General features: G+C 45.4%; 1 protein-coding gene across 7 annotated transcripts in view; it reads right to left on the bottom strand.

The window, feature by feature from the left end:
• The window catches only part of DIP2C (disco interacting protein 2 homolog C), a 612,079-nt gene that overhangs the window by 219,661 nt on the left and 364,763 nt on the right, over positions 1–27,655 (bottom strand). For all 7 annotated transcript variants that reach the window (XM_040352676.1, XM_040352677.1, XM_040352682.1 and 4 more), the window contains one exon: positions 10,913–11,004. In XM_040352676.1, coding sequence (XP_040208610.1) covers positions 10,913–11,004 — 92 coding nt within the window. The remainder of the gene's footprint in view (positions 1–10,912; positions 11,005–27,655) is intronic.

Below are 27,655 nucleotides of genomic sequence, written 5' to 3'. Positions count from 1 at the left end.
CCCAGTGCTAACAACCCCTACCAGCTGTTGCAGCTGAGCTGCTATATAGTATAACCAGGGATTAGGGAGGGCGAGCCCCCCCTCGTCCTTCGGGCACTGGAGATGTTCTAACTTTATCCTGGGGGTACGATTTTTCCAAATGAGTGAGCGGAACAGGGAGTTAACAATCCTAAATATCTTCAGGGTCACTACTGTGGGGGCATTATGAAGTACATAAAGCAACTGGGGCATTAGGATCATTTTGATCAAGTTCACCCTACCGGCCACTGATAGGGACAGGGAATTCCATGTTTTAATACGGTCACAAAATTTTTGCAGCAGCGGGGATACATTCAGTATACCATACTCGCATATCTTGGGTGTCACCTGGATTCCCAGATATCTAAATGAGGCAGTCAGGGGCACCGTAGACGACGTTGGGGGAGCCCCCCCTTCGTCAATAAGCATCAGTGAGGACTTAGTCCAGTTTATCTGTAGTCCCGAGAACCTACCAAACTCCCGTATTACAGTCATGGCCCCCGTCAGTGAGCTCTCCACATCCCCTAACAAGATCATGGTATCATCTGCATACAGCATTATTTTCTCCTGCCTGTCCCCGTATCTGAACCCCACTACCTCCGAGCTGGCTCTGATTTTAATTGCAAGAGGTTCTATCGCCAAGGCGAATAGCAGAGGCGACAGTGGGCATCCCTGTCGCGTGCCTCTCCCCAAAGTGAAAGTGTGTGAAACCGCCCCTGAGGACCGAATGGCCGCCTTTGGGTCATAGTATAATAGCCGGACCCAGGAAACAAAGGATTCCCCGAAACCAAACCTCTCGAGAACCTCCCATAAATACTCCCACTCAACGCTATCGAAAGCCTTCATAGCGTCCAGTGAGAGCAAGGCCCTTTGTCCCACATTGTCTGCTGAGGATTGCATATTAAGGTATAGCCTACGCAAGTTGACAGCCGTCGACTTGTCAGGCATAAATCCTGCTTGGTCCGGATGGACCAAGCTAGTAATGACCCCGTTCAGCCTGATCGCTAGCATTTTAGCCAGCAGCTTAATGTCGCTCTGGAGCAGCGATATCGGCCTGTAGGAGCCCGGATCCAACGGATCCTTGCCAGGCTTTAATATCAGTACAATGTTAGCAGTAGTCATGGAAGTGGGCAAAGTCTGTCGTTCCCTGGCCGCATTAAACACCGCCAGGAGTTTCGGTAGGAGTATACCCGCGTATTGTTTGTACACTTCAATGGGCAGTCCGTCTGCCCCCGGCGCCTTACAGTTAGGAAACGCGGCTAGCGCTGTTTGCAGCTCTTCTAATGTGAAAGGGGCGTCCAAGGTCCTCCGCTGCACCTGACTCAGTCGGGGGAAGTCAATGTCCTGCATGTAGGTCAACAGTTCTGTCCAGGTAAATAGCTCCGTCGGGAGGTACAATGTCTCATAAAATCTAGCCAGTTCTGCCAAGACCGCGTCCGGGGAATTCACTATCTTGCCCTCTCTATTTCTGATTGCCCCAATACTGGGAGACCTCTGCTGGGAGTTAGCTATCCTGGCAAGCATACGCCCTGTACTTTCACCCTCCTCAAAGAAAGCCAGCCTAGAGAAAAATAACTTTTTTTCTGCCTTAGAGGACAGCAGCCGCTCATATGCTGATTGAGCCGACTGCCATGCCTCCTTAGCAGCCTCCGTTGGGGTTTGCACGAAGGCCTCCTCCAGGGCCGTTACCTGTTTTTCAAGGTCCTCTATGAGCCCCGAAGAATCCCTCTTCACCCTGGTAATTTCCCGGATAAGTAACCCCCTCACATAGGCTTTAAAGGCATCCCACTGTTCCGACGGGGATTCAGCAAAGCTCCCTCTATCCAAAAACTCCCGCATGCTCCGCTCCACCTCCTCGTGCGACAGGAAAAGTTCCAGCCAAAAGGCGTTAAATTTCCATGGGGATCTGGGAAGTATAGAGGGTGGGGAAGCAATTAAGCTAGTCACCAAATGTGAATGATCTGAGACACTACGGGGCTTGTACGTCACATCCGAGATGGATGGGAGCATGGCGGGGTTGCATACTACCAGGTCTATCCTAGACAATGTCCCGTGGGTCTTGGAAAAGCAGGAAAACTGCCTCTCCATTGGGTTCCTAGACCTCCATACATCTATCCATCCTACCTCGGTGAGCAATCTTAGCAATGGAGAGTCCCTCAGAGGGGACGAAACCCCGAATGCGGGGTGTCGGTCCATCGAGGGACTCAGCCAGCAATTAAAGTCCCCCACTATCAGCAGCGGGAGGTCCGGCCTGCCCTCCAAATAGGCTAGCAGCGACCGGAGCACCGCCACCGTGAACGGCGGGGGTATATAAACACATGCCAATATACAGTTCAGTTTTCCCACCCGGCAATGTAGAAAAATAAACCGCCCCTCCGTATCAATACACACATCCATTTCCTGAAAATCAATAGCAGCGTGTATCATTACGCTCACACCTCTAGAGTACGAGGTGTGAGTGGAATGGTAGGCCTTACCCACCCAGGCATATTTAAGACAGCATTGCGTTTCAGTGGTTAAGTGCGTTTCCTGCATACATAAAATCATAGGATGATACTTTTTCAGACAAGTGGATACCATCATACGCTTCAGTGGGGAGCCTAGGCCCCTCACATTCCACGATACCACCGGTAGCTCAGCCATTGGGATATAACATGCATAAATGAAAGAGTAAAGGCAATATAAATAAAAACATCAGCCTCCAGTTGGTACCTAGGGTCCCGGGTGTGGTCAGGACAGAACGGACATGGTATCTCGGTGTAGCCATTCGTTCGCAAAGTTCTCGATTTAGGTGGTAAAGGTGCAAAAAATAATAACAGGCCTGGGCCGTCAACAGAACGAACCCGTATTCATGGCCTGTGCTCCAAAAACAGCACTGCAGTGTGAGAAAAGAAAAAAACAAGTCCAGGCCGCCAACAGAGCTGGCCCCTTGGCTCCAACATGGAGCAAACCATAATAAGGCACTTTTGCTCCACGTAGATTGTGGAGTAACCGCATTTTCCTTGCAACTTTACAAGATGACTCAGAGTTCACATCCTAATATAACGTCTCCCAGCAGAACATAGTAAAAAAAAAACTTTAGTCACTCAGGTAAAGGAAGTGAAACAAAATTGAAAGGGGTCCTTTGTGCAAAGGTCAATGAGTAATAACAGCAGATCATCTTCCACAGTCCGGGGAAGGGGGAAGAGGGGACCAGAATCAAACCCTCCGTTTCAAAGAGTGCACGCATTGCACCGAAAAACAAGACTAGAACTTAAAACATAATAACCTGCTCCAGCTTCTGTAGGGTCAGTCTCCTTCCTCCTCTCTTTTGTGGTGTCTCAGGGCCTGCTCGTTGCGATCGAGCCACATTGCCGCGTCCTGGGCTGATTCAAAGAATTGGGCTTGTCGATTAGCGGTAACTCTCAGCTTGGCAGGGTAGAGCATGGCATATGGCAGTTGTAGTGCGCGAAGGCGCCTTTTCACATCCAAAAATTTTGCCCGGCGGCGTTGCACCTCAGCAGAGAAGTCCGGGTAGAAGGACACCCGGACCCCATTAACCTGGACATTGGCCTTCTCTCTAGCATGTCTCAGCACCGCTTCCCTGTCCCTATAGTGAAGCATCCTGGCCAGAATAGGCCTAGGGGGGGCCCCAGGCTGTGGTGGGCGACCCGGTGTGCGGTGTGCTCTTTCAACTGTGAAAAACGGAGAGAAGGCCTCTTTTCCAAATACTTCTATCAGCCAGCCTTCGACAAAGGTGGTGGGGTCCCGGCCTTCCGTCTTCTCCGGCAGCCCCACTATGCGCACATTGTTGCGGCGTAAACGATTCTCAATGTCGTCAGCCCTGTTGTTAGTGTCTCTGGCCAGCTGCATAGCTGCATGGGCCTCTCGAGCAACTGGGGGCAGCCTATCTTCCACTTCACTCACCCTGCTCTCCACAGCCGTCGTTCGCTCCCGTATCTTTTGCATGTCCTGCCGCAACAGAGACACATCCTCTCTGAGACCCCCAAACTGTTCCTTGAGTGTATTTACAGAAGCAGTGCATACATGAACCGCTCTCAATATTTCAGCCAGGGTCGGTTGCTCTGTATCCCCCGTCTCAGTATCCGTATCTGTGGGTATGGAAAGTGGTTGTTCCACTGCATTCCCCCGTTCTACACATCTCCAGGCCCCTCCATCTGCCTGTCCCTGTAAGGCCTGCCCCGAGTCCTGGGCCCGATCAGCTTCCCCCCTTCCTTCCTGCTCCGAGGGACCCCCCAGCTTTTGTGTAAAGAAAGTCATGTCTCTCGGGTAATCCTTACCCTGTGCCTTTGCTGTTTTTTTGCTAGTCTCCCCCCTGGGCCTGTCAGCGCCTCGTGGAGTGCGGAGAGCCTGGGCCGCGGCGGCGCCATCTTGAATCTCGAGCGCCGACCAATCATCCTTTTTTTTGGCCATTCCGCGGGTGCAGAGAGCCGGCGGGTGGACCGGGAGGGTGACCGGGTGAGTAGCCAGCTGAACAGCCGTTCAAATCCGTCGGATCGCTGCCGGGAGAGGATCAATGCCAGGTGCTACGGAGGAGCTGTGAGAAACACGTCTTCTCACATGCCGGTCTTGGCCACGCCCCGCCAATGCAATATTTCTACAAAAGATAATGAAGAAACACACAGGGGTTGATTTACTAAAGCTGGAGAGTGCAAAATCTGGTGCAGCTGCGCATGGTAGCCAATCAGCTTCTTACTTCAGCTTGTTCAATTAGGCTTCAAAAAAAACAACTGAAAGCTGATTGGTTTCCATGCAGAGCTGTACCAGATTTTGCACTCTCCAGTAAGGATGAGCTCTGGCGTGTTCGCACACTCCACGTGCAGAGCCCACCAGGAAGTCGGCACTGCGCTGCGCTAATCACAGGCAGTGAGACATTGTCCCGATGTGCGGCTGCAGAGATCTAGAAATGTCTCACTGCCTGTGATTAGCACAGCGCAGTGCCGACTTCCTGGCGGGCTCTGCACGTGGAGTGTGCGAACATGCTGGAGCTCATCCTTACTCTCCAGTTTTAGTAAATCAACCCCATAGAAGAGGCCGTAAATATCTTGGGACTTTTCATCAGTATATAAATGAAGGTGTACCGCTGACATCCAAAACCTGCTGTAGATGTTATTGATGTTGTAGTATAAACAGATTGTCAACATTTTTGCTGTTTATATATTATCAAAGGAGAAACAGGAATTTTTAAACCGTATCTATGGTCAAAATATAAAGTCATATTTATTTCCACATTGTATTCCAATTTATTTTGAGTCTACTTCTAATGAAATCCTAACCTTTTCCTGCCGGCTGTACGCATATATGCGACCTCTCGGCGGGTTAGCTTTAACACCAAGAGGTCACATATATGCAACCATATGTGAACACATTAGCGTGCTGACTGCACGCAAAGGGTCACATCTGGCCCCGTGGGCCACTGTTTGGAGACCACTGATCTAAATCAAAAGAAACAAAAGCATAATAAACAAACCAGCACAAAAACCTTATACCAATCATAGGATGGATAGTGTTTTTTGTATAGGCACTGTGTTCAGATAGTACTATTTTTTTTCTGTATTTTCTGTAAAAATCAAACAATATCGGCGCTCCGTGCCTGTGAAATGTGAAAACAGTATACTGTATATACACCTTACACAAGCTTTTCTTGTATATCTAAAACTATAAGCACTTGCACAGAAACAAAATCCTGTCTTTAGAATGGGTTTATCAGAAGGAAATTAAAGGTTTAGTTGGTCTACCACCCACATTGGGTGGGAATGCAGTCAAATGGTTATAGCAAATTTAGACCAGTGAGGGTGAGCAATGTTTAAATACTAGATGAATGTATGAGTCCCATCTGCGATAGAAGTCCTTGCTAAATCCTGCCCTTTTAGTGAACAGAGCTGTGAAATTACTATGTGTTGGAACATAATTATGCCTTTATAGTACAGTGACATTTTTCAGCAAACGTGGAGCAAGTGAGCTACAGAGACCTCTGTGTCATCTCTGTATTTATATATACTTCAGGGATTTATTTTATTTTATCATCAATGGAAGTTGTAAAACATAAAAGCAGATATTTAATTGAAAATATCTTTTGAGCAATTTGAAGTAAAGTTAAAAGAATATAACCAATAATCAAAGTAATATGTGCTGAACATAAAATGATGCCTTTAGAGTATAGCAATATATCAAGTCTAGAACAAGAAGGCTGCAGAGACCTTGGTGTCATCTCCTTATGTTTGGGTATCACAATAATAAAATATACCAGCGCAAAAAGGAGGAGGATATTAGTTATGAAGAAAGGTTGCCAGCACTGAACTTATTCTCTCTGGAAAAGAGACGCTTGAGAGGGGATATGATTTCAATTTACAAATACCATACTGGTGACCCCACAATAGGGATAAAACTTTTTCGCAGAAGGGAGTTTAATCAGACACGTGGCCACTCACTAAAAATTGAAGAAAAGAGGTTTAACCTTAAACTGCGTAGAGGGTTCTTTACTGTAAGAGCGGCAACGATGTGGAATTCCCTTCCACAGGTGGTGGTATCAGCGGGGAGCATTGATAGTTTCAAAAACTATTAGATAAGCATCTGTACGACCGCAACATACAGGGATATTATCACGGGCAGACTAGTACTTACCGCAGAGTCAGAGGCAATCCGGGTAACAGCAGGTAATCTAACACAGGAACAAGTCACAACAAGGAACAAGGAAACAGGAAGCTGAAGACAAACCAGCAATTCCTGTGAGCACTTCCTGAGCTTTTATAGACAGCCAGGAAGTCATGTGGTGCATGAGTGTTTCACTGTCAACTTTGCTGCCATCTAGCATTCAAATGGAAGTAGAACATGACTCTTCACAATGTGTTTCTCTGACAGTGCCCCCCCCCCCGAGGGGCGGCCTCTGGATGCCCAAACAGGACATAAACTCCGGGTGCTCTCGGTGGAATGCCTGGATCAAACGTGGGGCATGCAAGTTCCGGGAGGGTTCCCAGGAATTGTCCTCAGGGGGATACCCTTTCCAACTGACCAAATACTGGAGTTGTCTACCCCTCTTCCTGCAACTCAAAATCTTCTCCACCTCGAACTCGTTCTCTCCGTCCACCAGGACAGGTGGAGGCAGAGGTTCTTCTCTGTCAGGAAAGGAGCTAGGAACAACAGATTTGATTTGAGTAGCGATGCATGGAACACAGGGTGTATTCTATAGGACCTGGGTAAAACTAGTTCAAAGGCCACAGGATTGATCATTCTCTTGATTTTGGGCCCAGTTTCCGTGAGGGAAGAGGTAGCCTGAGGTTAGTGGTTGATAACCACACTTCTTCGCCCACCTTGAAGGCTGGATTCTCCTTTCTACCCTTGTCGTAGAACCTTTTGTAGTCCTCCTGTGCTTTTTGCATGGCTTCCTGGATCTTTTGAAAGTTCTGCTGAACGGAGGTTACCCGGTCCTGTACAGCAGGGACAGACAGCTCAGGAAAAGATTTCGGAAGAAAGAGTCAAAGCCAAAATTCGCCCAAAAAGGTGTTTGATTGGTGGCTGAATGGATCGAGTTATTGTACGCAAACTCAGCGTAAGGTAGGAGAGTGGACTAGTCATCTTGGGAGATAGGACAGAAACAGCGGAGATACTGCTCCAAGGTTTGGTTTGTCCTCTGTCTGCCCGTTGCTCTGGGGATACTCGTAATGCCCAAACCTGGACCTGAAAGCGGTCTTCCATTCGTCGCCGGCAGGAATCCGGATGAGATTGTAGGCCCCACGGAGATCCAACTTGGAAAAGATTTGGGCAGCTCGGAAGCGTTGGAATAATTGTAGCTCATTTTCAGATAGCAGGAAGATCCTGCCAAAAGGGATTTCGGAGCCAGGCAAGAGGTCAATGGGGCAATCATATGGCCTGTGAGGTGGTAGACGGTCAGCCCCTTGTTTGTTTGTCGAACACGTCCTTAAACTTGAGATATAGTGGAGGTACGTGCTGGAGGTTGTCAGATGCAGGTGTCACAGCCAGGCAAGAGGCTGGAGCTGGAGACAGACAGTGCTGGGAGCAATTTATTCGGGGTTCGTGTGCTTGCAACCAGGGAAGGCCCAGGATGATGGGGAACATAGGAGAGGGAATTACATCGAAGCGTAGAAACTTCTGGTGACCGGAGTCTGTGGTGGGGAGGATGGGTCTGGTTTCTTGGGTGATAAGTCCGGAGTGAGGAACAGACCCATCGGCCAGGTGTACCTGGAGGCTTTATTTCTTAGTCAAAAGGGGAATATGCAGGTCGTAAGCCAGTGAGGAGTCCAGAAAGCAGCTACACACTCCTGAGTCAACTATAGCCGGTAGGCGGGTTTCCTTTCCTGCTAGCTGCAGGGAGACAAAGAGGGTAACGTAAGTCTGGGAAATTCCTGCAATTTGATAGTTTATGACAAATTGAGGATAGAACTTACTAGGTCTCACTGGGCAGGTGCGAAGGAAGTGGCCGGAACCTCCACAGTAAAGGCACAGATTGGCTTGTCGCCTACGCAGTTTTTCTTCTGGAGTAAGAGGGGCACGGACAAGTCCCAATTGCATTGGCTCGGGCACCAGAATGGAGGAAACTGGAGCAGTCGGGAAGGGTGGATGGATGGGAGTTGGCTTGGGGAGCATCCAACTGGGTCGGGGAGTCTGGAAGCGTTCTGTACGCCGTTCACACATGAGTCGATCCAGTTTGGTGGCTGCTTGGATCAAGTTCTCTAGGGTAGTAGGGGTCTCAATTCTGGCCAGCTCATCCTTAAGAGCTTCCGACAACCCCTGGTGGAATTGGTACTTGAGAGCGGCCTCGTTCCTCGTTCCAGTCCTCAACCGGCCTCCGACCCCGAGACAGGTTATGCAGGGTGGCCTCAGCTGTGGCCATGCGCTGTGGATCATCATACAGCTGTGCCATACTCTCAAAGAAAGTGTCGACTGTATTCAGTATAGGACTCCTCTGTTCCATCAAACTGTGGCCCAGGCTTGTGGTTCATCGGCCAGGAGGGAGATGATGAACCCTGCTTTGACTACCTCAGAGGAAAAAGTCCTGGGCTGGAGAGCAAGATAAAGAGAGCAGGCGCTTTTGAACGCCCTGTATTTTTTGCGGTCGCCAGCAAATCGCTCTGGAGTAGGTACCCTGGGCTCAGGAGAGGCCATGATCACTGTGGGACCTGAAGCGTTTTGAGAAGGAGGAGCCCCGCTGCTGGGTGCCGAAGGTGCGGCTGTTGACACGGAAGGTCCAGAAACGATTGTCTATTTGGGTGTAGCCTTCCTGCAATTTCTGAACTGCATCTGTGAGTGCGGAGACTTGTTGGCACAGGATTTCGAGAGGGGAACGCGCTCTGTCGGCCTCAGACATGGCTGCTTTGTACTATTACGGGCAGACTAGTACTTACCGAGGCCGAGAGCAGTTGACCCTTACGACTAAGCGCACTTCGACCCCTGGAAGTGAGATAGGGGAGGAATGGCACAAAGAGGCACAGGCTACCCAGCAGGTTCAAGTAGACTTGTATCAGGGTCTTTCAAGTGGTCGAGCAGCTGTGTCAAACTGGCAGGTGCATGGCTTGCTAGAAGAACTTAACCAGAGAGTCCAAAACCAGGCTGAGGGTCAAGCACAGGCAGGTAAGGTAGTCCCAACACAGCCGGAGGTACTGTGTAGGGAACACACAAGGCAAGTCCAGGTCACAGGCAAAAGGTCAAGGCAAGGAGAAAAGAGGCAAAGTCCAGGTCACAGGCTGAGGGTCAAACACAGGAGACAAGTGGAGTCCGTAGTACACGCCGAGGTCAGGTCCAGGAGATCAGCAGAGTCAGAGGCAATCTGGGTCACAGCAGGTAATCTAACACAGGAACAAGTCACAACAAGGAACAAGGAAACAGGAAGCTGAAGGCAAACCAGCAATTTCTGTGAGCACTTCCTGAGCTTTTATAGACAGCCAGTAAGTCATGTTGTGCATGAGGGTTTCACTGTGAACTTTGCTGCCATCTAGTGTTCAAAGGAAGTAGAACATGACTCTTCACAATGTGTTTCTCTGACAGATATACAATGTAATACTGACCTATAGTCACACACATAGGTTGGACTTGATGGACTTGTGTCTATTTTTCAACCTCACCTACTATGTAACTATGTTACTATGTAAAAAAATAATAATCACAAGCACAAATGAACAGCAGCTGAACACTCCAGGTAAATTTACAACACAATATATAGTACAAAAATACTATATATTCCATATATCCATTCTGAATCGGCTTACGCAAACGACGTAAACAACGTGAAATTCAACGGCTGTCCCGACGTCCATACTTAACATTGGCTGCGCCATCTTTTTGATGGTTTATCTTTACGCCTGAAAACGCCTTACGTAAACGGCGTATCTTACTGCGACGGGCGTGCGTACATTCGTGAATAGGCGTATCTTTCTCATTTGCATATTCTCGGCGTAAATGGCCGTACATGCCCCTAGCGGCCAACGTAAATATGCAGCTAACATACGACGGCGTAGGAGACTTACGCCGGTCGTATCTTAGCAACAGAGAAGCGCATCTCAATTTGAGCATACCGCTTAAAGATACGACGACGCAGATTCGGACTTACGACGGAGTATCTACTGATACGCCGTCGTAAGTCTTTATGAATCTAGCTATATATATGCATTGGATTCATTCTAGGTATTGTGCCAATTCAGTAGAGGGTCTATGCTGTTTTTGGACATGTTGTCCCATTTTTTATATGATATGTTTAAATAAGATTGTAACAAACTGTTAGAATTTTACCTTTTGTCGTCTCGTGGTGTGTCAATCAAGTCTGTCCTTATAGGGGTCCGGTAGGGGGCTTTTCCACTGTCTGGATTTTTTGTTCCCATCTTTTTCTCAACTTAAATTATACTTTCCCTTTATCAGACATAGATAATAGTCAATAACTTACCCTGTCTCCAGGCCTGACCATCGGCTCTTGTTTTGTTCCCAACTTATGCAGTATATTATAGGCAACCTTCATGCTTCTGGTCCATAGTTTACCTATGCAGTAAAAGAGAGTTAATTATATGAACCTGCATATCAAAAATAACTACACAAATGGAGGAAGATGGGTTTTCAAAGTAGTGTTTCGACAGTATGCCAATGGTCAGGGCTTTTTTTCTCAGGGAATAAGTGCAGGAACTCCACCCTTACGAGCAGGGCTGTGGAGTCGGAGGAAATTATGGGTACCTAGAGTCGGAGGAAATTTTGGGTACCTGGAGTCGAAGTCAGCAAACAATGCACCGACTCCGACTCCTACTAAATTTAGATTGTCGGAACATTTAGGAGTCAAAACATTTATCTACCGACTCCACAGCCCTGCTTACGAGTCACACTTTGTCTCTGCCCCCTACCCATTTCTGAACACCATCCATTGGTTCCACCCCTTACCCACCTCTCAGTACAGCACCTTTCAGAGAATACAGAACCGAGTATTTTGTGCTACTCAGTAATTTCTATGAAATGTGTTAATGAAAACAAGAAAGATAGTAAAACAGATCCCTTGCAATGAGCAACAATAGACTATACCCCAGAAACAATAGACCCCCCCCCCCCCGCAGCAACAATAGATTCCCTAGAAACAATAGACCCCCCACACAACAAAAGACTTCCACCAGCATCAATGGATACCCCGCACCACAAAATACTTCCTACCCAGCAACAATGGACCCCCCCCACTCAACAAAGTACTTCCCTATAGCAACATTGGACCCCCCACAAGAAAATACCACCCCTAGCAGAAATAACACATTTTTTAGCAGCCAGCATCAATACACTCTCCACCAGCCAGCAACAATAGACTTCACCCTCAACAGTAGATCCCACCCAGCAACAATTGACCCCCCAGCAAGACAAGACCCCCCCCCAGCAACAGTAGACTTACCCAGCAACAATAGACCCCCACCCCAAAACAGATTCCCACCAGCCCCTTCCAGTACATACATTTAGTGCTGGAGGTGCCAGAACTACGTTCCTCCATGGTCCCGCTGAAAAAAAGCCCTGCCAATGGTACTCTTACATAATAAATGAACCAAAAAAACTTAAGATCAATGAGGAAATTCCTCCCCCCTTAAAACATGTAACCTGGTATCAATCAGGAAACAAAAACACTGCCATGAAGCAATAAGCCTTTAGAGTTGCATGCATTTAATGGGCAAAGTGTATCACAGTAAGGAGTTAAGACAGCATTTTCCATTAACAGTTTTTAACAACTATAAGGATGACCACGGTTGTGTGGCTTGTTACTTCTCCACCATGAACCAATAGAAAATGTGCTTTGTGTGTTTCATGTTGTAAAGATGCGAAAAATGTGATTCCTACTTTTTAGATTACCACACCTGAATAAGACCAATGGGAGAGCTTTGAGTCGATGCAGGCGCTTTATCTGCATTAACATATGTTTTAGGAAATACCATTAAATTTGAACCGCAGATACAAAAATGTATGTAGCGGTATATTCCTCCGATCGGGAGGTTTTGGAGAGGGAGGTGACACCTGTATTCCTCAGCTCTAATATAGAAAGTGATATCACCCTCTTGGCAGAGGTGTATGAATGGTGGTTAGTTAAAATTACAAATCCTTTCCCAAAAATATATGCATATCTCAACTGTATATCACACCGTTTGAAGTTCAACTTGCATACTACTGGGAATTAGATCTCTTTGTGTACAGAGGAGACCAAGGGGCATATTCATAAAATGTAGTCCAATTCAGACACATTTCACATTCCTACATGAAACCTAATTTTCCCTCTACATTCACAGCTACTGAGATTTCTGTCAGCAGATAAACAATTCTTTACTGATGGCTATACCCTTTGTAGGGCTAATAACATGGCAGCCAGGATTTTTCCTGTAAAACTTCTCTGGGGTGCCTTCTTTATAGGATCCTGGGAATGTGGCGATTCCACAATGCTGATGTCATGGGTTAATTGGAGTAAGGAGAAGACATCTTTATTGGGGCTACAGCAGTGAGATAATGTCAGGAGATCAAACTCTGCCTCGCTCCTCATAAAACAAATTTTAGGAAGAATTTTTCTTTAAGAAATCCCATTTGTGCATCTAGCTATAATTAAAATATAGTGTGAAGGCTTCTGCACTGTCAAAGAAACAAACTGGCAATTCTATGTACGAGGAAGACATTTACTTATTTTTTTTACTAAAAAATGTAGACGGTTGTCAAAGCCAAAGTGACCAGAAAATAAATGAAAATAGATAATTGGCTAAAAGAAGAAACTATTTTTACATTCATGCCAAAACATGTATAGTAAAAGAAGAGTTCAAGCAAATCTGGTTTGTGTTATTTCTGTTCACGTCAAGCTGTACAAAAAGTTATTTAAATTTGGATGCCATCCACTGACAGGTCAAAGTCATAAATAACTTCTAAAAGGAACGCAAAGATTTTGATATGGCAGTGAATGAGCTGACATAATTTCAGGCTGAAATATAAATGAACTTAGATTTGGGAACACGCGTTAGGCGAGCAGCTTCTCAACAGAAAGCACTTAGTCATTTTATGATGAACTCTCACAATACATTAAAAAGGAAAAGTAGGGCCAAAACTGTTTTGGCCCTACTTCTCCTGGGGATCACAGGAGTGCACTTTGCTCTGCACTCCTTTGACCCGTATTCATCCGACAGTGGGCTAAAGTCAATCAGCCGGTCCACCACTGAGAACCTGAGCCCTCTGTTTCCACCCCCTTGAAAGCTCAGTGCTCCAGTGAGTGATGGATGGGTAGCACTGAGAGCCACTGGCTCTCAGCTCACTGAAAACCTAGAACCGAGCGGTCAGGGGTCTTTGATTGCTCAGTTCTTGGTGTAGAGGCGGCAGATGTAGCATCTGATCTATGCTGCATGCACCTAGGAGAGTATGTAGGTTTATTTTTTAACACCCCTCAATTCCCTGTTAAAGGAAGCCTGGACAAGTCAAACTGACTGCATAATTACAAAGTTTTAGAGACAGTAGCAACTTAAAGTAGTTCCAAAGGCTAAAGGATTTTTACCTTCATGCATTCAAAGCATGAAGGTAAAATACATCTGTGTGCAGTGGCCCCCTCCAGCCCTCCCAATCCTTACCTGAGCTCCCTCCGATCCAGCAATGTTCACAATAGCCTCGACTGTCCCGGGACTCTCCCTCCTCATTGACTGAGACAGCAGCAGGAGCCAATTGTCTCCTACTGCTGTCAATCACAGCCAGTTTGCCATTGAGCAGGGAGTGGGGCCACCTTAAGCCCACAGCTGCAAATACACAAATTATTGTACATAACCCCATAATGCCCTTACTGTCTTTAAACAACTATGACCCTGGTCACCATTTTGAACACAATGATTAAATTGATACCAACGTCTTGTTTTTTATTATTTAAAATTACAAACAGGTTATACTTACCTGCTTAGCAACCCAGATACTCCTCTTCTTGGGCCCCCCTCGCCGTTGCTCCTGGCCTCTCCCTCCTACCGAGTGTCCCTACAGCAAGCAGCTTGCTATAGGGGCACCCAAGCCACTGCTCTGTGTGTCTATTCAGACATTAAGCTGTGGCCCGGCCCGCCCCCTCTCTCTTCATTGGTTCACCGATTTTGATTGACAGCAGCGGAACCCAGTGGCGTCAAGCCTCTCGTGCAACAGAACTGGATCGAGATCAGGTAAGTATATCGACTAAGGGTGGCTGCTGCACATGGAAGTTTTTTTATCCTAATGCATAGAATGCATTACGATTTAAAAAAACTTTTCCCTTTAGAACTTCGTTAAATCTGTTCAATTCAAACACAACAAGTCATAATTTAACATTTTAAAGAGTCTAGCCAAGAATGATATTTCAATAAAGCTCATGTGAGTCTATCTCTTGTAGGGTTTTAGCAGTAATACTTCCTCATCATTGTTTCCAGCTCTGTTCTGCCTTAAAGTGTTACTAAACCCAGGACCCTGCATTCACTAGATCTGGTCTCCCACAGTACACAGAACACGGAAATACAATCATTTTAGTAAATTACTAAAGCTAAATTACTAAAGCTAAATTACTAAAGCTAAATACTGTACCATTTCTCATCAGCAGTATGTAGCAGTCTTGTGACTTCTATCAGTTCCTGGTGAAGCTTGTAGGATGAGTTTTCATACTACACTGAGCTGTCCTATGAGCCTGCAGGACCCCTGACCCTCTGTCTGGACAGTGCTGATTGCAACGCATCAGGGAGGAGCCAGTTGTCCAGTCGTGGCATAGACCGGAAGTACCCTATTTGTTTGGAGCTGAACAGCACAATTTTAAACTGTGTTATTGCTTGTTTTTTTTTTTTGTTTTTTTTCCCCAACTATAAATTTTTTTATTATATCAATAAAATAGTACATACATACAGCAAAAGCATACATGACAGAGTTGCAGTACAAACAAAACAGCAGAGATATAATCAGATCTGTAAAGGCTGTGCTTGTAAACATGGTACGGGCCTTGATGACCTAGACCAGTCTACCCCAACTGGGTTCTAACTGTAGGACATCACGATAAGTAATGGTACAGCCTGTACTATAGAAAGAGTAAAAATAAAGATAAAAATAAAAGTAAAATAAATACAAACAAAATATCCACTATAAACTAATAAAATATTCATTGCTCTACACCTGCATACTGCTTAATACTAAGCATAAATGTTTTCAAAAACTCAAGTAGAAATTAAATATTGCAATCTTTTAAATAGGCGGAGGCTCTATGATGTGTTAGCCATGTTTTCCATTTTTTCCTAAAAGAGGGGATTGTGTGGTTTTTATAAGCTAGCATCAGCTCGAATTGAGCTTGGGTATTTACTCTATTTATAACCGTGGAAATATTAGGTGCTTCTGTGGATTTCCATAGTTTAGTAACAGTTAGTCTCGAGGCTATCAAGATATGGGTCACGACAGTTCTATAAATGGTAGGGTATATCTCCAGGTCAATGCCCAGTAAAGCTGAGGCAGGTGTAAGCGTAAGCAGGTTGCCTGTGAAATCTGCTATGAAGGATGATATTGAGTTCCAAAAGCTTCTCAGTGATTCGCAACTCCAAAGAGTGTGTAGGAGGTTTCCAGTTTTGTTCTTTGCACCTCCAACAAATGTCGGACATTGTAGGGAGTTAGATACCATCTATTGGTAATTTTTTGGGCGTTATCCCAATGTTCGATGCATGAAGATGCATTTTTAATTGTCTGGAATGATTTTTTCCATTGATCCCAGGAAAAGGATACGTCTAAGTTTTTTTTCCCATTTTATCATATGAGCGTTTTTTTTCAACTGGCTGGGATGAAAGTATGTTATAGAAGTATGAAATACCTTTTTTAACGTAATCCCTTTGTTGATTAACGATGGTATCTCTATCGTATTTTCCGGGTTAAAATCCCTCAGACGCTTACACCTTCCCAGCTTGCACAAAGTGACATTTTTATAATTCAGGGGGAGGTTAACGTAAAGATAATATCCCTGTTTGATCCAATCGTCTACTGACATACGGATTTTGCCGTAGTTAATAATTTCTGTAGGGAGGTATAATTTAGATTTATTTCCTAAATGTCTAGATTTAGAAAGTATGTGTTTCCATGCAAATAGTGTGGCCTTAATACTTAATAGATTGGGATTGACTACTTTTGGGAGTACAATATTAGCTAATGCTAGGGTGTATAAATCGGAGGCCTTGGTAGAATCTTGTTCTATGTTCAACCATAGTTTATCTTTCTGGGGGGAGAACCAATATTTCATTTGATCTAGTTTTGCTGCATAATAGTAATTCCTGATGTCAGGTAAGTTCATACCACCATGAGCCGTAATGGAGGTAAGAATGGAAAAGGCTACCCTTGGTTTTTTTTTTATTCCAAATAAACTGTCTCAGTTTAATGTTTAGTTGCTTGAAGAATTTAGCCGGAATTGGGATAGGAAGGCATCTAAAGTAATATATGATCTTTGGTAATGTTTGATTATTGCTTGTTTTTTTTTATAAATCTACTTTGAACTACTACACTATGGAGCCCTCTTTCATTACATGTTAACTGGAATTTGAAAAGAGATTTCTCAGTCACTAATTGGCCTGGATATCATTAGTGTGCTTTGAAGGCTCGACTAGACCTTTAGGGTGAGGTGAGAGGCTGGGGCAAACCATTAGCTTACCGTGGATGGTGGAAACACTGGGATGAACTGGGTTTCACTGCTGTAGGCACATGCACTTTTTCCCCCATGAACTGTTGTTTCTGAATGGACTTCTTTATATTTCTACATTACTTGTCATTTTTTGGGCGCATAGTGTACTTTATTGTTAAAAATTCCTTTTGCACATATTGGACTGCCTTTTTGCACATTTTTGAGCACATCGCTTTGCAATTTATGTCGCTGCACAGTTAATGAGGATTCATTATTATTATTATTGCATTTTTATGAAGATTGTAATCCGTAATTACTACACTCTGTTATGACGATAATTGTTTAGTATTTAACCCTTTCCCTACTTAGTCATTGTAAAATGACGTCGGCGGGAAGCCTCCCTCCGGGTGGACGTAATCATGACGTCCTTGGCTTCCAGGGCGGCAGGCCCGCATTGCTGGGGACCCGCGGCCGCGATGACTGCCGGGCACCCGCAATTGCCCGCAATCACGGCAGGACCATGGATCTGTGTGTATAAACACACAGATCCATGTCCTGTCAGCGGTGAGGAGACCAATGTGTGTTCCCAGTACAGAGTCCCCTCCCCCCTACAGTTAGAACACACTTTAGGGAACATATTAACCCCTTCAGCGCCCCCTAGTGTTAACCCCTTCCCTGCCAGTCACATTTACACAGTAATCAGTGCAGTTTTATAGCACTAATCGCTGTATAAATGTGAATGGTCCCAAAAACATGTCAAAAGTATCCAATATGTCCGCCGCAATGTCACGGTCAAAATAAAAATCGCAGATCACCGTCATAACTAGTAAACAAAAAAAATAAAAATGCCATAAAACTATCCCCTATTTTGTAGACGCTATAGCTTTTGCATAAACCAATCAATAAACGCTATGTAGAAGAATACATATCGGCCTAAAATGAGGATTTTTTATTTTTTTATTGTGATATTTATTAAAAAATATTGTGTTTTTTTCAAAATTGACGCTCTTCTTTTGTTTATAGTGCAAAAAAGAAAAACCGCAGAGGTGATCAAATACTACCAAATGAAAGCTCTATTTGTGGGGGAAAAAAACAAAGATTTCATTTGGGTACAGTGTTGCATGACCGCACAATTGTCATTCAAAGTGCGACAGCGCTGAAAACAAAAAATTGGTCTGGGCAGGAAGGGGGTGAAAATGTCCTGTTTGGAAGTGGTTAATGTTAAGTAAGCGGCACATTTTTCTACTTTTTTACATCTTAGTGTGTGAACACCTTCATGTTGGCAGCTACTCTACGTTGCAGATAGAGAAAGGAGCTGTGTGTTAGTGGACATCCTGACTCTCCTGTAGTCCAAGGGAGGGGGCGAGCACGACACTCCACACCAGGGAGAAAGTCTTGCATTACTGTGTGGAGTTACAGACAGAAGAACAGGAAGTAAGGATTTCTCAGAAGAAATAAGGACATTTAAAAGCAAAATGGAAGGATGAGGTAAGTGAAGGAGGACTGCACTAAGGTAAAGGAAGCTATTCAGGGAAAAAAATTGTACCTTTACAACCCCTTTAAGATTTATCTTTTCCCCAATATCAAAAATCTTTTGTAAAGATGCATTGTGGATCAGCCATGATAGCAGCCGTCAGTGTAACGGAGTCCATGAAATCCACTACAAAATTAGTCTGCTCTTTGATTTCGTGAGAGGTTTCTATACAGCCAAGGGGCAACGCATTAATTCAACAGAGGAAGTTAGAGTGTCAAATCTGTTAACTATAAATCTATGAAGAATGTAAACACTGAGGTTAGACCCATCAACGCTGACTGTAAGGTTTATTTTTCATAGATTTACAATGGCACACCAAACATTCAAGAATTAAGAGGTATAACCAAAGCCTTATTTACACAAACTTTAAAAGGAAGCACTTAGCTTGGGAAACTCTGTTTTGTACATTCGTTCTGCACAGTGTCATACTGAAAACCTGGCCAGTGCTAGATGTTGTATGCTCTTCAACATTTACTGCTCCACCTCATGGGAGAGCATTTGATATCTGAAAGGACACCATAGGATGTCACTCCAGTGAAGTACGTGTTTTTTCTCTGAAGACGCCTTTGGTTATAACCAAAATAATGGTTTGGATTTTTTTTTTTTACACATATATGTCTTTTATGTATTGTTATATTTGTCTTTTTTCTATAATGGACACATTTCAGAGTTAATACATTGGGTGACAGCTGATAATGCATACGCTGCTTGTTTTCATATTACGAGATACTTTGTGATAATTTCATAAATGACATACAGATGGTCCCGTAGTTACAAACATCCGATTTACAAACGACTCCTACTTACAAACGAAGGGAGAGAACAGGAAGTGAGAGAAAATCTACCCCTAGGAAGGGAAATTCACCCCTATAAGAGTTATTATGAAAACGCCACTAAATTGATACACTCAGGTGTGAATGGAGCCTAAAGCCCCTTTCACACTGGGGCGTTTTTCAGGCGCTTTGGCGTTAAAAAAAGCCTGTAAAGCACCTGACGGAAGCCTCATCTGCAATCCCAATGTGAAAGCCTGAGTGCTTTCAGAGCCCTTTCACACTGCCGGCGCCCGAAAAACGATGGTAAAGCACCGCTAAAGACCCTAACGTTAGGGCGTTTTTGCATAGCCTCAGTGTGAAAGGGCAAGGCATTCTTACAGCGCTTTCAATTCAATTCAATGGAGAGGGGCATTTTTGGAGCGTTTTTTTTTTTCAGCGCGCAAAAGCTGCTCCAAAGATGCTGCTTGCAGGACTCAGTGTGAATGGGTCCATTGAGATGCATATAGAGCGTTTTATGAGCGTTTTAATAGCGCTATTTTTAACGATTAAACGATGTAAAAACGCTTCAGTGTGAAAGGGGTCTTACTGTTCTGGTGTCAACCAAATTTTCTTTCACTGATAATGGTAAACAGGACAAATGGAGAGGGTGAATCGCCCAATGAGGGCACAGACAGCAATAAAACCATGCCTTTAGTGTGGTCTGGGGGATGAAACCTATCAGGGGACACTGTAAGAACATAATACATAGTCTTCAAGAAAAAAAAGAAATAGGGAAATGAAGAGTGTGAATAAGGTTCAGGAGGGCAGTATTTCCAATATGAGGTTAAAATCAAGAACACAGGAGGAAGGTTTAGGCCTGTCTCTCAGCACCCATTCTTTGAGAAATAAAATCTTTCTTACAAGATAAATGGTGAGCGATTAACAAATGGATCCCAGTGTCAGTGATATTTTAGGGCTGAATCCCAAAAAGGGCACAAATCCGCCACCAGGTGTAATGGCCGCTTACCTCAAATCCAAGGAAAATGTGCATTAAACTGCCAAAGAAATCTCTATAAGATATTATCCATCAATGGTCATCGTACATGTAATAAGGAAAACATCTCCCCATGGTGTAGTATGTAATGATGGTTTATTTATAAAAAAAAAGTGACTTGGCTGTGGCTACTCGCACGTCTACAATTTTAAATGCAAGTCTTCCTGTGTTTTAAATAAACCATTATTAAATACTATACCATGAGGAGATGTTTTCCTTATTACATTTACGATGACCATTGATGGATGATATCTTATGGTGATTGCTTTGGCGGTTTGATGTGCATTTTCCTTGGATGTGAGGTGAGCGGCCATTACACCTGGTGGTGAATTTGTGCCCATTTTGGGATTCAGCCCGAATATATGATCTCTCAGGCCCCGTACACACGACCGAGAAACTTGACTAGCAAAACACATAGTTTTGCTCGTCGAGTTCCTTGTTCGGCTGTCAGAAAACTCGTCGAGCCAAATGTTCCCATTGCCCAACGAGGAAATAGAGAACATGCTCTCTTTTTGGCTTGACGAGTTTCCCGACGGGTTTCTCAGCGAAAAGTGTACACACGACCGGTTTACTCGGCAGAATACGTCTCCCATCGAGTTTCTTGCTGAATTCTGCCGAGAAAACCGGTCGTGTTTACGGGGCCTGACACTGGGATCCATTTGTCAATCACTCTACATTTATCTTGGAAGAAACATTTTATGTCACTATTTTTTGATCTTAAAATTTTTTGCACTTGACTCATTTATATTTTTATTATTCAACACCTTTTTTCACTTTTTTATGCTTACTTGAATATATAATATTTGACATGTATATTTTTATTGGCGTATCTGGGTTTAGAGTTGCTCCATTATAATAGCCTTTATTATCATTGGTGTTAGTGACACTATAGGAGTTTGGCAGCTTTATTTACCACTATTGCACTGCACTTTGTTTCTTGATTATTTATTGTAATCTATACACTGAGTAGCACCATAAGTTCCTTCTCATTTTGTACCCTCTCTTTTTGACATTTCATTAAAGGAGTTGTAAAGGTAAAAAAAAAAAAAATCCCCTAAATAGCTTCCTTTACCTTAGTGCAGTCCTCCTCCACTTACCTCATCCTTCGATTTTGCTTTTAAATGTCCTTATTTCTTCTGAGAAATCCTCACTTCCTGTTCTTCTGTCTGTAACTCCACACAGTAATGCAAGGCATTCTCCTTGGTGTGGAGTGTCGTGCTCGCCCCCTCCCTTGGACTACAGGAGAGTCAGGACGCTCTCCACGTTGCAGATAGAGAAAGGAGCTGTGTGTTAGTGGGCGTCCTGACTCTCCTGCTCGCCCCCTCCCCCCTCAAGGGAGGGGGCGAGCACAACACTCCACACCAGGGAGAAAGCCGTGCATTACTGTGTGGAGTTACATACAGAAGAACAGAAAGTGAGGGTTTCTCAGAAGAAATAAGGACATTTAAAAGCAAAATGGAAGGATGAGGTAAGTGAAGGAGGACTGCACTAAGGTAAAGGAAGCTATTTAGGGGATTTTTTTTTTTACTTTTACAACCCCTTTAATTTCCATTGGCTACAGCACAGTATGAGTCAGTGGAGTGCATTGCACTATGCTGCCATGGAAAAACGTTCTGCATGCCATACTATTTTTCAGTGCACACCACCACCGTGCAATAGTAGGAAATGGCCGGGCAGGAGACAAGGCATTTTGCCCTATATTGTGGTTGGACTGCGCTTGAAAAGCAGCCCTAGCACACCTGATGTGACTAGACCCTAAAGTCTGCCATAGATGGTTGGCATCTAGGCCGGTTCAACAGGGCCTGGCCGAGATTCGAGCCATGTATGGGCAGGTTGATTGTACCCACTTTGATTGATGGGTACTACCAGCCTGTCTGGTTTTTCTGTTACAATAATTTGTATTGTAATAAACATGACAACCATTTACCCACGCAGGGGTATAGCATATGAAACCAAATGAAAAGGCATGGGCTGAGAGAACATGAACAACTTTTATAGGTAATGCATGTCCTCTAAGCGACCTAGGCAAACAAACAGAAGGTCCACATATGTCTCCCAAGCCCAAGGGCCTACAGGGAGAGTCTGTGTTGCAGGTGCACTGGTTTGCATCAAGAAAAAAAATGCAATCAGTTTCACAAAATGCCCCTGGTCGGGGTGGGCAGTCAGTAAGAATGAGCAAAATCGGTTTTATACCAAGCTGCATGTAAGCAAAGAAAGGAACGGGGGGCCCTAGACCCAGAGCCTCCATAAAAAGCGGTAGATAGAGGGCTGCCACAAGTCTAATGTCAGCAACAGAGAGAGAGAAAGAGATAAACTAAAAAGGAGAAGAATGGAAAAAAAGGGGGGGGGGGAGAAGGGAAAGCCCTGGACAGTGGGAGTGTTGCAAGGTGGATATTAGGAGAGACCCAGGCTTTTTGGATGCAGGGCGGCGAGAGCGGGGAGAGCGTAGTCCCACCAGGGCAACCATATTTTTCAAAATTTAGAGTGGGGATCATGCAAGATGCTAGACATTTTTTCATTAATCATAAGGTCGGTCAGGATGCTCTTCACCATGGCAAACTAAATAGAGGGTTTCTTCACCTGTCGGATTGTTATGCGGTTATAGCCGCTAGCAATAATGACTGTGTACTCCTGGCAGGGATGGCTCACCACAACCACTAAGACTCCCCCCCTCTCCCCCACACATGTTTAGGACCAGCATAGATCTTTATTCAAAATAAAAGGTTAATAAAAAAAAAAGAGATTTTTAATACAGCTTACCTGTAAAATCTTTTTCTTGGAGTACATCACGGGACACAGAGCGGCATTCATTACTATATGGGTTATATGGAGTACCTTCAGGTGTAGACACTGGCAATCTCAAACAGGAAATGCCCCTCCCTATATAACCCCCTCCCATAGGAGGAGTACCTCAGTTTTGTAGCAAGCAGTATGCCTCCCAAAATGGTCCTCAAAAAAGAGGGGTGGGAGCTCTGTGTCCCGTGATGTACTCCAAGAAAAAGATTTTACAGGTAAGCTGTATTAAAAATCTCTTTTTCTTTATCGTACATCACGGGACACAGAGCGGCATTCATTACTATATGGGATGTCCCAAAGCAATGCTTACAATGAGGGGAGGGAGAACATCTCCAAGACAAAAGGATTTAATTTAGAGATATACTCAAATCATAATAAATCCAACTTAGTTGAGAAAAATAATTTTTAAATTTTAAATTTAACTAAAAAAAGAGGAGCCCCCGGAATCCGAGGGTCTCAAACTGCAGCCTGCAGCACTGCCTGCCCGAAGGCAGTATCAGTATTCCTTCTTACGTCCAACTTGTAGAATTTTGTAAACGTGTGGACAGAAGACCAGGTTGCCGCCTTGCAAACTTGAGCCATAGAGATCTGGTGGTGTGCTGCCCAGGAGGCGCCCATGGCTCTAGTAGAATGAGCCTTTAATGATACTGGAGGAGGCAACCCTTTCAAGCCGTAGGCCTGAGTGATTAATTGCTTAATCCACCTAGAAATGGTGGACTTTGCAGCTGCCTGCCCCTTCTTGGGCCCATCCGGTAGAATGAACAGCACATCTGTTTTCCGGATCTTCTTTGTAGCTTTAAGATAGGCCTTCATGGCCCTGACAATATCCAAGGTATGCAGCAACCCTTCCTTTCTGGAAGTAGGTTTAGGGAAGAAGGATGGTAATACCAAATCCTGGTTCAAATGAAAACTGGATATGACCTTCGGTAGGAAGGAAGGATGAGGGCGGAGAACGACCCTGTCCTTATGAAAAACAAGATATGGTTCCTTACAGGATAAGGCCGCCAGCTCCGAAACTCTTCTTGCGGAAACTATGGCAACCAAAAATACTAACTTCCTTGTCAGTAGAACCAAAGGAATATCAGCCAACGGCTCAAACGGTTGTTTCTGTAAACTTGACAGAACAAGATTTAAATCCCACGGACAAAGCGGGGATTTAACTGGAGGTCTAATACGTAAGACCCCTTGAAGGAAGGTCTTAACCAGCGAGTGGGTGGCCAGCGGCCGCTGAAACCACACTGACAGAGCAGAAATCTGTCCTTTGATTGTGCTTAATGCCAATCCTTTATCCACTCCTAGCTGGAGAAAACGTAATACTCTATCGATGGTAAATTTGCGAGAAAGCCATCGCTTGGACTCACACCAGCCTACATAGGCCTTCCAGACCCTGTAATAAATCACCCTAGAGACCGGTTTCCTGGCTCTGATTAGGGTAGAGATTACTTTCTGAGACAGACCTCTACCCCTGAGAATCAGGGATTCAGCTTCCAGGCCGTCAAATTTAGATGCCGTAAGGCAGGGTGGAGGATCGGACCTTGCGATAGCAGGTCTGGCCGTAGAGGAAGAGTCCAAGGGTCTCCCACTACCATCCTTAAGATTAGTGAGTACCATGCCCTTCTGGGCCATGCTGGAGCTACCAGGATGACTGGTATGTGCTCCACCCGGATCCTGCGCAGCAGGCGGGGTAGTAACTGGAGCGGGGGAAACGCATAAAGAAGTTTGAACTGATGCCAAGGGCAAACCAACGCATCGGTTCCGCAGGCCATCGGATCCCTTGAGCGGGATATGAACCTGTCTAGTTTCTTGTTGAGTCTCGATGCCATGATATCCACGTCCGGCACTCCCCATCTTTGGCAGAGTGCTTGAAAGACTTGTGGATGCAGAGACCATTCCCCCGGCCATAGAGTCTGGCGGCTTAAGAAGTCCGCCTGAAAGTTGTCCACTCCTGGAATGAATATTGCCGATATGCAGGGCACATGAGCCTCTGCCCATAGGAGAATCAAGCTCACCTCTCTCTGAGCGGCTTGACTCCTGGTTCCCCCTTGGTGATTTATGTATGCCACGGCCGTGGCATTGTCTGATTGAATTCTCACCGGGAACCCCTGCAATTTTGACGTCCAAGCCCTGAGGGCTAGTCGAGCAGCTCTGAGCTCCAAGATGTTGATGGGCAACTGCTTCTCTGGCTTTGCCCAAGTACCTTGGCGAGTGCAACCATCCAAAATTGCTCCCCAGCCCGTCAGGCTGGCGTCTGTGGTCACTATCTTCCAAGCCACTGGGCTGAAAGACTTCCCTTTCAGTAGATTCTGAGGGTCTAACCACCAACACAGACTTTGTCGGACTCTTGATGAGAGCGGCAACGGGATATCCAAGGCCTGTGGCCTTCTGCTCCATGCTGACAGGATGGCTGCCTGTAGGATGCGAGTGTGGCTCTGGGCGTATGGTACCGCCTCGAATGTGGCCACCATCTTGCCTAGTAACCTCATACATAGGCGAATAGTCGGTTCTTTCTTGCTTAGAACCAGTAGGATTAATTCCTTGATGGCTTTTACCTTCCTCAGAGGTAGGAACACTCCTTGTTGTTCTGTGTCTAATCTCATGCCGAGATATTCCAACTGCCTTGTGGGCTGGAAAGCTGACTTTTCTCGATTTAGGACCCAGCCGAACCTCTCGAGGTATTGGACCGTGAGGGCCACTGCTCGCTCCAAGCCGGGAGACGAGTGGTCTATGACTAGGAGGTCGTCCAGGTATGCTAGGATCGTGACCCCTTGGATCCTTAGCTTGGCTAGGATCGGAGCTAGGACCTTCGTGAACACCCGGGGGGCCGTAGCCAACCCGAAGGGAAGCGCCACGAATTGGAAGTGACGCGAAGCCACCATGAAGCGTAGATATCTTTGATGTGGCTGATAAATTGGAACATGAAGGTAGGCATCCTTTATGTCTATGGACGCCATGAAGTCGTCCTTCTGGAGTGTGGCAGCTGCTGACCGCACGGATTCCATCCGAAATGAGCGGATCTTTAGATATGCATTTACCATCTTTAGGTCCAAAATTGGCCTGACATCTCCATTGGGGATGATGAATAGGTTGGAGTAGAAACCCAGCCCCTGTTCCAGGCTGGCCGGAATCCGAGGCGGATCGTTTGGAATCCTCGACTCCTGGAAATGAGGAGGAGGAAACCTTAGGAAATCTAATTTGTAGCCTGTGGCCACGGAAGACCGTACCCACTCGTCGGGAATGCTGGCTTCCCAAATCTCTGAAAAGAGTCGCAGCCTTCCCCCCACCTTCGTGGGTGGGGGCGCCCCTTCATAAGGTTGGCTTGGGGGCTGGTTTTGCTGGTTTGCGAAACCACTGCCTTTTGCCTCTAACAGCCTGTCCTTGTGATTTGCTGTTGAAGCCGAAGTTTGCTTTTGCAGGAGGCCGTCGATACTGCTTGGCATTAGAGGGCCCCTGCCCAGGGGAATACTGTCGTTTAAACGCAGGCCCCTGAACCTTCTTCTTAGTTGGCAAGAGAGTACTCTTGCCGTTTGAAATGGTCTGAATGTATTTATCTAGGTCTTCTCCGAAGAGTCGTCCTCCATGGAAGGGGAACCCTACCAGGAGCTTCTTGCATGGGGGCTCAGCCTCCCAGCTTTTTAACCATAAGAGTCTTCTCATATGGATAAGGGATAACGATAAACGTGACGCTTGCTGGATAGAATCCTTGATTGCGTCTACCGTAAAACATATGGCCTTAGGGACATCCGAAAATTCTTCTGCCTGCTGGGCAGGAATAAGTTTAAGCATCTGCTTAAATTGATCCGATAATGCTTGAGCGACCCCAATCGCAGCCACAGCTGGCTGTACTACTGCCCCTGCAGTAGTGAAGGAGTTCTTAAGTAGTGCTTCCAAGCGCTTATCAACTGGATCCTTGAACACCTGTATGTTTTCTACAGGGCATGTTAACGATTTGTTAACACATGAGATGGCTGCGTCCACTGCAGGAGTAGCCCATCTTTTGGAAAATTTTTCTTCCATAGGATATAGGACAGAGAACTTCTTAGGTGGTAAGAAGATCTTATCTGGCTTGTTCCAATCTTGGAACAAAACTCCCTCTAATAGAGGATGGATCGGAAACACAGCATTGCTTTGAGGCGCCCTCAGTGAACCCAAAGCTGAAACCGTCGATACCTGGAGATCTGGTACTGGCCAGTTGAATGCCCTATGGACCAAGTCCGACAATCCTTGAATCCACCAGCTCTCCCTCAGGGAGACTGCCCCAGACTCCTCTGTATCCGGATCTTCGATCCCTGAACCTACTTGGTCCTTGTCCAAGAGGTCGTCCAATTCCCCTGAGGAAAGGACCTCCTCTTCTGAGGGTCCGCGCTCGGGCGACGGAGATCTATTCCGCTTACTGCCCCGCATAGCTGCGGCTATCATTTTACCCA

The sequence above is a fragment of the Rana temporaria genome, chromosome 5 (assembly GCF_905171775.1).
Source record: "Rana temporaria chromosome 5, aRanTem1.1, whole genome shotgun sequence".
Classification (NCBI taxonomy): Eukaryota; Metazoa; Chordata; class Amphibia; order Anura; family Ranidae; genus Rana; species Rana temporaria.
This window is presented reverse-complemented; position numbering and strand designations above follow the sequence as displayed.